Source organism: Sarcophilus harrisii, chromosome 1 (assembly GCF_902635505.1).
Source record: "Sarcophilus harrisii chromosome 1, mSarHar1.11, whole genome shotgun sequence".
Lineage (NCBI taxonomy): Eukaryota > Metazoa > Chordata > Mammalia > Dasyuromorphia > Dasyuridae > Sarcophilus > Sarcophilus harrisii.
In genome coordinates, this window is record NC_045426.1 from 670,697,806 (window position 1) to 670,710,838 (window position 13,033).

At 37.3% G+C, this 13,033-nt stretch overlaps 1 protein-coding gene across 3 annotated transcripts in view; it reads left to right on the top strand.

The window, feature by feature from the left end:
- PTBP1 (polypyrimidine tract binding protein 1) overlaps window positions 1-12,086 on the top strand; it is a 30,537-nt gene extending 18,451 nt beyond the window's left edge. For 2 of the 3 annotated variants that reach the window (XM_003760855.4, XM_012542272.3), the window contains 10 exons: window positions 860-1,030; window positions 1,484-1,594; window positions 1,708-1,882; window positions 2,591-2,668; window positions 3,826-3,974; window positions 6,295-6,328; window positions 6,810-6,902; window positions 7,214-7,430; window positions 8,355-8,432; window positions 8,876-12,086. In XM_003760855.4, the coding sequence (XP_003760903.1) occupies window positions 860-1,030; window positions 1,484-1,594; window positions 1,708-1,882; window positions 2,591-2,668; window positions 3,826-3,974; window positions 6,295-6,328; window positions 6,810-6,902; window positions 7,214-7,430; window positions 8,355-8,432; window positions 8,876-9,008 (1,239 nt within the window). In that variant the 3' untranslated portion in view covers window positions 9,009-12,086. The remainder of the gene's footprint in view (window positions 1-859; window positions 1,031-1,483; window positions 1,595-1,707; window positions 1,883-2,590; window positions 2,669-3,825; window positions 3,975-6,294; window positions 6,329-6,809; window positions 6,903-7,213; window positions 7,431-8,354; window positions 8,433-8,875) is intronic. The other variant, XM_012542271.3, reaches the window with a different exon arrangement.
- The last annotated feature ends 947 nt before the right edge of the window (window positions 12,087-13,033 follow it).

Sequence of the window (13,033 nt, forward strand, 5' to 3'; positions counted from 1 at the left end):
CTTGCTTTGTAAGTTTCTGTTGGAAGAGCTTTGAATTATTGAACAATATAGAGAACAGGGACATCCTAACATCTTGATAGGTAAGAGGAAGGGGCAAATCTAGTTGATTGGAATTTTGGTCTTGAGGTCTAGACGCTGACTCTGAGCAAGTTATCAATTGGTTGACTAGCAGCAAAGATGCTGCAAATCTCAGTGAATCTTTAGTAAGTAGGAGGATAGATGGTCATTTTTCTAGGTTCCAGTGTAGTCTCTGGCATGCTGGTTAAAAAGCCAAGAAGATTGGTATTAGGGGAAAGTTAAAGGGGAAATAGAATTCTAAAAGCTCGGGGTAAAGGTGTATTTCATTTAGTTGTCTCACCCTAATTATAAGATAATTAATATTTGCTTTGAATTCTTGAAATTTATTTCATACTAATTTGTATGAATTTTAAATGAATTTCAATATATTCAAGATGAATGTCAAATAAAATTGTATTGGAAATTCTGCAGTGTTGTCCTTTGTCAGGAAATAAACACTGTTATGTTTATGTAATAATGACTGTCCTATATTCAAAGCCTTGGATCAACTCAAGGAAAATGGAAGTGATTATGGGAATAAATTTCATTGTCCTATATCATCTTTGAAGGCATATTGACCCTTTAAAAAGATGAAACTTTGCCACTATATAGACTTAAAATTACATCATGAGAAAATTATTGTACAGTGCAGTTTGCTTTTGAGGACATCCTGTCAAATAAGTAGTAAGTTGTAGTAGCAGTATGCAAATGAAGAATTGGCTACACAAGATGAAATAGTATGAATACCCTGTAGGTTTTGGACAAAGTACAAGTACTAACCAGATGGGAATGTCTTCCACAGCGTGCCCAGGCAGCACTTCAAGCTGTAAACTCTGTTCAGTCAGGAAATTTGGCCCTCTCTGCCTCTGCTGCAGCAGCTGATGCAGGAATGGCAGTGGCTGGCCAGAGTCCAGTTTTGAGGATCATCGTAGAAAATCTCTTCTACCCAGTCACTTTGGATGTACTTCACCAGGTGAGATGAACTATGTGCAACAAGCAAATTGGAGATAACTAAAGATCATAGATTTTGTTTGTGACTAGAGCTCATCCTCTTCATAATCCCTCATAGAGAAGATTTTTGTCATTTTTTGAGGGTGAGGCTGCATCATGGAACCATACAGCCTATATATCCCTTCTAAGAATGTTTATAAATGAGTAAAGGAATTTGTTACAGTTAACATTTTCAGGTTTTCAAGTTTGGACCCCCTGGAGATCTAAAGGGAACTGTGTAGAGAAAGTTGGATTATAGATTTTTGCCCAGAGCATTTATTGATGATCCAGAACATTCATTCTGCTATTTAACCTAATTTCCTTCCTTATTTCTTTTATATTAAGTTTGACTGCAAGTCAATTGGTCATGTATATAGGTATTTCAGCAAATGGTGAGTTTTGAACTATTGGAGAAATTTGTTCACTTTCTTTACAGATTTTCTCTAAGTTTGGCACAGTGTTGAAAATAATAACCTTTACCAAGAACAACCAGTTCCAGGCTCTGTTACAATATTCTGACCCAGTGAGTGCCCAGCATGCTAAGTTGGTGAGTATATCCACTGTTAGTTTGTAGTGCTTCCTTCCCTCTTTCTTTGAAATGGTTTGAACTTGTGATAGGGACTCTTCTGCTTATTCTTTCTCTTTGGGTTCTTTTTCTAGTCTCTTGATGGGCAGAATATCTACAATGCCTGCTGTACATTGCGCATTGACTTCTCTAAACTCACCAGCCTCAATGTGAAATACAACAACGATAAAAGCAGAGACTATACACGCCCAGATCTTCCCTCTGGTGATAGCCAGCCTTCTCTTGACCAGACTATGGCAGCAGCCTTTGGTAAGGATTCTTCCCCATTTTACCAGCTTCTTGATCTAGCCTGGTGGCCACTTTCTGTTCTGAAATGCCAACCTGCTGATTTTTATGTGCTTAAATATGTGAGACAATTTGCTCATTTGTGTCACTGGCTAAAAAGTTCCCTGCTGCACAGCTGAAAGGAATGTTTAATACATACAACAGTAAGCCCTGTGAAGCACTTAAAGCAGAAAAACAACACGCTTCCACTGTCACATTTCCGTTTGGGTCCAAAGATGAAAGATACCTTTAGTCCAGGCAAAGACAGTTTTTGTGCTTTTATGACATCCTGACTTTTTTTGACATTTAACTTAGGAATTAGTGGGGGAAAGAATACTTTTTACACAAAGCAGAGAATTAAAACACCCTAGATGTCTATATCCTATAAATATGACTAGTGATTTTTAAATGCCTTCTCATTTGAGGATACCATAAAACCCCCTTCTAATTAGCTTGTATCCAGTACCCTCAAGAATTTTAAGGATCTTTTTGACTCACTGGTTATTTAAACACATTACACTGGGGGGAAAGCGTATGGAGAACATAAAAAAACGTGCTTTTAAATTCTGAGCCTCTCCCTTTAAAGCAAAGCATGGTGTATATTCAATACAATCTCTTGTTGTTTGGGATTCATTCTGACATTTTCTCCTGGAGGTTTGTGGGTGCGATGATTAGTATTTCGTTTATTTCTAGGTGCACCTGGTATAATCTCTGCCTCTCCATACGCAGGAGCTGGTTTCCCTCCCACCTTTGCAATTCCTCAAGCTGCAGGTATTCATGAATTTTGTGATCCTCACCCGTAGTTTGATTATGCATGCCCATTTCACTGTAAAAGCAAAATAAAAAACAAAAAAATCCCCCCCACACACATACATACCACCAGCACCACTACCAAAACACTAAAAAAAAAAACCCCCAAAAACAAAAAAAACCCAAAACAAAACCATGCCCACGACAGATTCTTTTAAAAAACCGATTTAGAATTTTCCTGATTAAACAGTCCTGAGTGCACAGGTAACTGAGGGAAAGCCAACTTCCTGGGAGGCCTTGTGTAGCAGTACCAGGTTAATTGAAGTTATAGGAATGAAGGTTAACTTTATTTTATTGACATTTATTGATTATTTTAATGACAGTGAGTCAGTAAAAAGATGTTATGTCTGCAGTCTCATGTTGGCGAGAGCTCCCTTTGCGTATCGCCAGATAACTTGATAGTTTCTGTGGTTCTGGTTCCCTTTCAAGCTTCCAGGGGAGATGGCCTGAACTGAATGGTTGAAGTTTATTCATAGTAAATTGAATAAATGGCCTGGTAAGCAAACGGCATACATGAGATTAAGAAGCATGATGACAATGGGCACACCTAAAGACAATTTCATTCAAGTAGTCTGTTTCCGTGTGGCAATTCCTTACGCTTTCTCCCATTCGTCTTTGGAAATCATTCTGGTGCCCTTTGGGTGGTTTATCCATGCTGTTGCCCATAAGAGTGGAAGATTGTTTTACTTACATGACAACAGTGGACCAAGACTAATTGACTCATTTGGCCCCTAGAAGGCCAGTTGCATAATCTGTGTTAATGTACTTGATTATATGCATGGAAGAATGGCGTATTCCGCATGCAGTTGGTCAGTATGATTTACAGACACGCTTTTTTTTTTCCTCCTTCTGTTTTGCACTCATGGACCCAAAGCTTTGTGCTATGTTTGATCGCATGTAGAAATTAAGAGTTCTGAAACTAGAAAGGTTGTGTCTAAAATAGTAAGCATCATTAAGTGTTTTGAAAAGTAATGGATAGTTTTTTATAGGAATGCAGGCTCTTAACCAATATCATTTGCATGGCACAGGGAAGACTTAAAATTTCTTCCCTCAGCTGCAGCCAGGGAACGATAGATTATATTCTGCTTTTATATTGGTTTCTTCTCTTTAATTTCCAGGACTCTCTGTCCCCAATGTCCACGGAGCCCTTGCTCCTCTGGCCATTCCATCAGCAGCAGCAGCTGCTGCAGCAGCTGGGCGAATTGCCATTCCTGGCCTCACCGGGGCAGGGAACTCAGTCTTGCTGGTTAGCAACTTGAACCCAGAGGTTAGTGGAGCTTTGTTATTATCCCCCTTTATTCCAGTCAACTCTTAACTTTCACTTTCTGGAAACTTTCAGAGAATGTTTCCCCTTATCTTAAATTTCATTCCCTTTAAGGAAGCAGCCAAACTAGAAAAGCCAGTAGGGGTTGGTCCTGCTCATCTGAGCAGTAATTTCTTTAGAAATGGGGTAGATCATACAACCCTGGTACATTTCATTTTCATGATTTCCAAATAAGGGAACCTGACCCTTATTCACCCTTATTATTCTCTTTAATTTTCCAACTGGTGATGGTTGGGTTCTCTCAGTTAAAAGTACTTTTTTTGTTTTGTTTTGTCTTTTTTTTAATTTTAATTTTTTTAAATTAAGAGTTAAGAGAGTCTGTTCTGCCTTCTACTCTCTATAAATGTCTATAAACCTTGCCAGCTTGGCTTTTGTGTACTCCTGCCATGTTTTTCCCCCTCTGGCCATTTGCTCACATTTATTTTCCTTTCCAAAGATTGCTTGAAGTTTTCTTATTCTCCCCCTTAACACCTTGAAAATTACATTTAAATTCCATAATTTTACTTGAGTGGAAATATTTTTCACTGAAGGCTATCTTTAAAAAGCAAAATTTAAATAAAACCAAAGAATGCAGTCTGACAACTTTATTTGGTGACTTTTCTGTCCAAATAAAACTTTTTGAATTGGATGTATTAAAATTTTCCATTAGTATGGGGGTGGGGAGAGTAGGGGAGAAGAGACCTGGATTTGATGGTAGTTGAAAGTATAGACTGCATATGAAAGCAAAATGTATTTTTATGTCAGATTGAGATATTGCCTCAAAGAGCTTGGATGAGAGAGTAATGCTCAATATTTTAACACTTTTGATAGGCTTAACATTTAATCAGTATTTCAGACTATTCTTTTCATCTGTCTGACACTTTCTGTAAGGCATGAGATAGGGCAATTGCTCTCTAAAGGACACCCTCCCTTGACTTTGCCCTTTCCCACCTCCAATTGATTCTTTTCTAACTTGGATTAAGATTATCATGGCTTTGTGCACTCTCCATAGATGTAGGAGAAACAATTGGGATCACCAAGATTCCTTATTAAATGATTGAAATCTGTTCCTGGTCTCTTAAATTGTTTAGTGCTAGATTGGATTAAAAATTTTGGTCCATTCTGCTAATAGATTTCAAGCAACGACTTTTTTTGTGAAAGGAACCATTGACTATGTCATGCCTTTTTATATTTTTGAGTTCTTTACTATCCATCCAGCTTATCTTTGAGCTAGAAACACGATACTTGTAGTGAAGCTATAAACTAACAGACTTGTCATTCATTGCTTGTATAATCAATGTTTTTAGAAACTTATCTTTGTAACCAGTTAGTAAGAGACAATGTTTGTGGAGTGAGTTTAATGATATAGGTGAACTTTGTGGGAACCTGCACTGGAAAAAATTAGAATCAGAAAGAGGGCCGGTTACCCCTTCTCCTACCTCCCCCTCTACTCTAACTCAAATTTTGGCTGATCATGGAATTGATTTTGCTTATCCAGTGACTTGTTTAAAACATTGAACTCTAGGGGAAACTAAAGGAAGAAGAGCAAGCTAATGCTTCATTAATCAAAGCTTGCATTGTGCAATTGGTGCATGCAAAATCTTATATGGTGCTGCTGTTTTAAAACGGTACATTCTTTCAGAAGGAAAAAATAAGCAAATGAAGCCAGATTTATAGGAAAAAAATGGGCTTTGGGTCACTTTTATTGGGAAAAACAATTTGGCATTTTTGGAAGTCACTCTGCACCAATATTGTTTCTTGTCTTCTGTGTTATATCGAGTAAATATACTTTTCTTTATCATTGTGTTCCACTAGGAGAAATCTAATAACTTTCTGTAAAAGTATTGTATAGAGTATTCTATATCTTACTGATGGAACACTTACATATTTCCTTATGTATTTACTGACCTATGTTTTTTGCTACTTTTTTTCTTTTCTCCCCTTCCCCTTTCCCAATTTTTTTTCCTTCCCTTGATCCGGAATTTCTTTGCCAACTGACTGCACGGTACTTCTGCTTCCTGTTGTTGCTTGAAACAAACAAAAAACCAAAACAAAACAAAACACACAATAAAAATTCCCCTTCCAAAAAACCCTGCTCTTCGGAAACCAACCTGCCCTTCAATATTAACCATCTTGAAAACTTCATCATCCATCAACCAATTTCGCCATTTCCTGCGGGGACTGCCCTTCCTCGTGGTGGACGATTTGTGCAACCTCCGCTCTCCCCTTCGATTCCTTACCTTCTCCCCTGTCCCTCCGCTGCCTTGCTCTGCTGTCTCTAAAGAGAGTTACACCCCAATGCCTCTTTATTCTTTTCGGTATGTTATTATTCACACTTTTTATTACTTTGTTTTCATTTATTTGAGATTACTTTTGATGCCTCAAATGTCCAGTTTGCAGTTTGCCATTTTGGAATGCATAATTTCATTTTGTATTATCATAGTTTGCCTTTTATATTTATTTTTACTGTGATCCCTTAGATGTGCATGGTTTACTGCTTTGCATGTCTTTAAAAGAAATATATTGGTAGCATGCTAGATTGACAGTTCTTTAGCAATTAGGTTCACATTTTAATTTACTAAAATCCAGTATTTCATGTTTCTGCTATGTATAGGTTTCTTCAACTGGCAGAATAAGTAGTAAAGTTCATTGAAATAATTGAAATTCACACTTCATTGTGAATGGGATTTTCTTTGGGGGGCATTTTTTTCCCTTTTTGGGCTTATTCATAGAAGTTATAATTAGGTTTTCCTAGTCTGCTAATCACCTAAGGATTCTTGTTTCCTGAATTTTTGAAAGGCGTTTATGGCGATGTACAGAGAGTGAAGATCTTATTCAACAAGAAAGAGAATGCCTTGGTTCAGATGGCAGATGGAAACCAAGCCCAGCTTGGTAAGATTGTTTCATTCATTGTCCCTGTAATCTAGAAAACTTCAGAAGTAAATACTACTGTTTCCCCTATAAAGAGAAGGTTGAATTTTAGCCAAGGATGCATAACACGGACCTCATAATGTTTCATATTATTGTGAAGGGCTTTTTCAAAAAGATTTTGAAAAGTTCATGACTTCATAAATTGGATTTTGGTTATTTAAATTATTAATCTGTCACTTCTAGTGATTATCTGTAAAAATTATCCACTAATATGTCCATATTGAAAGCAAAATGAGATGTCCAAACTATTCTTTTATCTTGCCTTTTTTCAGCCATGAGCCATTTAAATGGACAGAAACTTCACGGGAAGCCAATCAGAATCACTCTTTCCAAGCACCAGACAGTTCAGCTTCCCCGTGAAGGACAGGAAGACCAGGGATTGACTAAAGACTATGGAAACTCGCCTCTCCATCGTTTCAAGAAACCAGGCTCCAAAAACTTTCAAAATATCTTTCCTCCTTCTGCTACCCTGCACCTTTCTAATATACCGTAAGTATCACCAACATTTAGAATTAGAGAGATGGTTCACAAAACATTTATATGTATGAGTATTTAAACAATTGGACGTGAAAATGGTGAACTATCATTTATGTAGCATGGCTTTTCTGTTTGGGAAGGAATTCTGTAGTACAAGATGAAGATAGAAATTTAGAAATCTAATTTACTCAACGATCTGAATTGTTGGGGTCACTAGGAATTGTGGTAGAAAAGCAACATGGTAATGGTATTTGGTTTTATACATGATATAATTGACTACTAAACAATCAAGTTTTTTTGGGGGGGAAGGGCTGATATTTGAGTTTTGGTGGTCCTATTATGATAGTGATATTCTCACATTCCAGCAGGAAGGGCTTTGGAGTTGAGCAGAGTGAAGGGTTTGGGTCTGACCAAGCAAAAAAAAAAAAATTTTGTTTTGCTTGAGATTTCTATTTCCACTATGCGAGATGGCTGAAGCCAGGTCTTTCCTTCCATAGAGCCATAGAAAACCAGTATCAAGCCCTGCATAGTGGAGCAGCTAAGGAAATAGATCCAGCCTTTTTTTTTTTTTTTGGATGCATAATTGTGGATAAATTAGCTAATCTCGCAGTATGGGATTGATTATATTTGGGCTTATTTGAAAGACTTTACCATAATAATTCCAAGCCTCGGGCAAAATCTGATTTGTTACCATGAGACAAACATGTGAGTGTGCAGAAATTGGATATAAAGTAAGGAAAGGAGCTTGCTTAACAGACAAGATAAGCCAAAGTATAGTGTGAGGTGGGGGGATTAAGTGAGAAATTGGGCATATGTGAAGTCTCTCTAAGCTGTCTTCAATAGGTTATTTTTCCCCTGTTGGGGAGGGGGGGGGGGAATAGGGGAAGGGATTGAAATAAAGGTAGCATATAGTAAATATTTCCTTTTTCCTCTTAGGCCTTCAATATCTGAAGATGACCTTAAGATGCTATTCTCAAGTAATGGGGGAATGGTCAAAGGATTCAAGTTCTTTCAGTAAGTAAAATAAATATTTCTTCATATTGGAAGTTTGAAAGGGAAGTGCCTGTAGAATGGATGAGGCCCAGATCTGGAGTCTGGAATACCCGAGTTTAAATCCAGTCTCAGAATCTTAACTACAGAATCATACAGCTAATGACCCTTAAAGTCTCTTAATTTCTCTCTACCTCATTAGAGTTGGAAAGGAGAAGGAAATGATAAACTACTCCACTATTTTCCAAGCAAGTCCCAAATGGAGGTCACAAAGAATATCTGTAGAATATCACTAAAGAATAAAAACTTTGGGAATTATAAATGGGATTTATAATAGTTGGAATGACTGTTGGAAGTGTTCACCTGTTTCAGTCACGGTGTTAGATGTAGGAGTAAAGAGGTTCATGAGGAGAATTGATTTATCTTCCCATCATTTTTAATGTAATAATTTTTTTTTGTCTTTACAGAAAGGACCGGAAGATGGCTCTGATCCAGATGGGTTCAGTGGAAGAGGCCATTCAATCCCTAATTGACCTTCATAACCATGACCTTGGAGAAAACCACCACCTTCGTGTGTCCTTCTCAAAGTCTACCATTTAAAATTTGGGAAGGCACAAGACAGAATGAACCTGACTGACGAGAACCCCAGGGTTTCAGCCTGGTCTGTAAAGGCTGAACACCTGGGATCACTTCCATCATTCCAGATTTAAAAAAGCCACTTTAAAAGCAGCTGAAGTGACCTTAAAAGACCAGAGATTTTATTTTTTTAAGTGAATCAGTTTACCTGTTTTTAAAAAAATTAAATCTAATTCACATTGTTAACCTTGCGGTGGTGGGATAACAATCTTGGTGACTGTACAAAAGCTACATGATGAAAAAATCACAAGTTAAGTTTACGCTTTTTTGGAAACTGCTCTGGGAATTTTCTCCCCATCCCCTAAAAAGAATCCTAACACATTTATCAGGTTTCACATTGATGCCTTTTAATTTTCTTTACCCAGTCAAGCCTTTAAAGACCCCAAAACAACTGTGTGATTGATCACTCTTGTCGCCTGAGTCAGGATCTTGCAAAGTATGGGATGGGTCTCCCCATCCAGTCCTTGGTTTTAGGATCATGCTCCTAATCCTGGATTCTGCTATCCTGTGCCTTAAACTTTTTTTTTTCTTTTGGGAGAGTGGGGAAGCAGGGAACGACCATGGTATATCAGCAGAAATATAGATTTTGAGCTTGGAGCATTGAAGGGGATGAAAAACTCGTTCTGCTCAGAGCAGATGAGAAGTTGGCCAAGTGGATAAAGAAAATATTGGGCATTGTCTCTACTGTCCGTGAATTGTCTCATAATCTGCATTAGTATCATGTATCTTTCCAGTGTTTCTCCATTGGTATTCTGTTTCCAGCAGAAGTCAGTGGAGTTGGTTAGAAACATTCAATTGACCAAGCAAATAGGTCTGAGCAAGTCAATTTCCCTTGTCATACATTTTTATTCCAGTGATGACAGCAGTTGAGCCCCTGCCTTCTATGACTTGATCAAGCTTATTATACTTTCATCATTGATTGAACCCTTTTGAAGATGAATCAGCATGAATTTTTCCAAATTTGTAGGTGCATTTAGTGATTCTTGGGATTTCTTTTGTTAGGGTAAAACCCCTAAAGTTAGTGATATGTTAAGCTGAGGTATATTTATGACTCCAGCTTGATTTTTGAGACCAAGTAGTTCCTACCATCGTCCCTGTTGCTTGTCTTCAGCATTTGTTTGAATCCTTGTATTATACTTTTTGATGCAGTTGCTGTCATCTGTGCCTAGCAATATTCCAGTTGACCAAATATTCTAATCTTTTTTTTTCATTTATATGCAAAAGATAGTTTAAGTAACTTTTATAGAAGAGGATTAAAAATGGTATAAGTGTAATCTAAATTACTCTTGTGGTATTACCCTTGTATACTGTGCTTTTATTTTATTCTTTGGTAATTAAGTGAAATTGTAGGGCAGGAATTTAGTTTTGATTTATCAAGCTGCGGTCATGGCTGTGAGGTTGATCAGTAAAGGGAAACTAATTGGATTGGAAGATTGGGCCAAGTAGATGTAAAGGTTCAAAGCGGCAAACAACAGTGGCTTCTGAGAAATTGGATTGAGTGAATGGACCCAGGCTAAAGTTCTTTTTTTAACCCACCCCCTCAGATTCAGAACTTAGGGAAGAAACATCTGTAAATTCTGCAGCAGATGGGTATGTCTAGTGGGCTGAGCCATCTTGTACTATGTTCAGGTGGCCTTAGTGTATGGTCCTTGCTTCTCCGCATGCCATTCTGCCTTCTATTTTTCACAATCCGATGTTGCCTTACATTTTTGTTTAACCTTTAACCTATTTATCTGCAAAACAGATTTCTTTATACATTTTTCAGGGTTTTTTCTGCAAATTGTGGACCAAAGTTTTTTTTTTTGTTTGTTTTTTTTGTTTTTTTGTTTTTTCTTTTTTTAATAGCCTTTTAGTGCTGGTAGTCATGAGATCCCAAAACTCTTCACTGGCCCAGCACTAAAGATTTGAAGTCTTAACCTTTTTTAGTTCCTTAACCTATGTGGGTGTGAACTGTGCTGGTGGATGGATGTGATGGCTGAATGAGTTTGGCTTGACTTGCTGGTATGAAATGTGGTAGTAGTCATTCAGTATCCATATTTCTGATAGGAAGGAGGATATTTTCCATAACTGCAGTATGATTTTTGTGATGTCTTTAAAAAACTTCATTACTCTGATATACCTGGGAGAAAAAGATTTCTCCCATGAGCAGTGGGAAGAAGTGGGAAGTGATTCCTACAGGAATCTGCATTTCAGTTTTATGTTTTAGTTATTGCTTGCACCATTCCCTAATCTACCTTCTCTCTTCCTCTTCTCCCCTCCTTCAGTTCCCTTCAGTTCTTCCTCCCCCACCACTCATAAAATTCTATTTCCTTTCCTCCTTTTCTATATCTGGGATAAAGTATCCTCCCTTGCTAGCATGGAATGGAATATATAGGTTGGCCAGCTCTTCCCTCTTCCTCCCAACCCACAAGTGCACAGCTAGGGACAAGCTCTCATTTGCCTTACAGGATGTTAGTTGGAATGAAACTGAGAAAGTTGGCCTTTATTAGTAAAGATTTTCTTTATATTAAAATAACTAAGCCAGCAATCGGGCACTTTTTTGGTTTTTTCTTTTTGTTTTTTGTTTTGGTTTTTTTTTTTTTTTTTGTTTTGGTTTTTTGTTTTTGCCAGATACTAAGTGAATCTGTTGCAAGCCCAGCACCCAGGCGACTGCGGGTCTGTCTTTTGGATCCCTGTGTTTGCATGTAAAGAATGTGAGTAACAAAGGGTGTACATATTTATAATTTTTTATACCTGTTGTAAGACGTGAGGGGGCAGCAAAACCTAATTTTTTTTTTTATGGTGAACAGATGTATTGTATATTTTGATAACAGCTATTCCAGGTTCAGTATTGTGAAAGTGGGGGGAGGGTGACCACAAACAAATTCCATTGCCTGTTTCAGAGAATGTTTGTAATGCGAAAAGAATTGAATTAAAACTATTTTATAACAACTCTGTACCTTCCTGTAGCTCTGTTATTTACTGTTGGGATTGTAGAAAGCAGTTATTGGCCAGTCTGTACTTTGTGCTTCAATAAATTTCTTCCGTATTCTTTGTTTCTGATTTTCCTATCTTTTTATTGTGCCTGTTTTCCCCCCCCTTTTTTTTTTTTGTTTGTTTTGTTTTTTTGCTACTGTTCTTCCTCTTAAATGTAAATCCAGCTACGTCCTATCTTTAGTGGTTTTAAGAACTATTTTCTTACATTTTACAGTTTTATGTTTATTGGGAACAGTACACATACTCCCTCCTGCATCTACTGCTCAAGTGTCACCGACTTTGCACCACCCTCACATGACACATTAGAGGCTCACTCATGAAATATTTTAACTGTCCTGTCCATCTAACACTTCTTAGCTTTGTAATGTTCATGTCTTTTAGTGTTTAAAAATAAACTAACATTAGTGAACAGTGATTCCAGAGAAAGCATTCTGGGCCTGGCATCACATGACGAACCTAGCATACGCATTTCTGATTCAATTCTTTAGAATTTTAGAGTTTCATTCCTTGCTATGTCTGAAACAAAACCCTATGCAAGGAATGTGGATTGTACTTAACGTTTATTTTGTCCTAAAGTTTCATATTAAAAATAAGTGTTCTGTGAGATGTTTTAATTTTCCCCCACAATGGGCAATTTTCCTTGCTTAGTACCCCTTTCACATTAGGTGTTGGTCTATATCACCTTTTTTGTCTCAATTTTGTCCAAAATTCCATTGTTCTGACTTGCTTCACATGGACACTGACTTGGCATTCATTTATTCAAAGGTGTTTGAAGCTTTCCCCACTAAGGTGGATTTTTCAATGTTTCCTCAAATCTTGATATATTGTTGGAGTATCAGATGAGAACTTTATATAGTACTTCCCCCCCCCCCCCCCCCTTGATCTCTTATGTATTTCTACATAAGAGCTCTCATAATTTTAACAACAAGCACATAGCATTAGCAACAAGACATAGATTAGTCCCCTTTTATGAGGAATATATATACATGTTTATATGAAAATATTATATATAT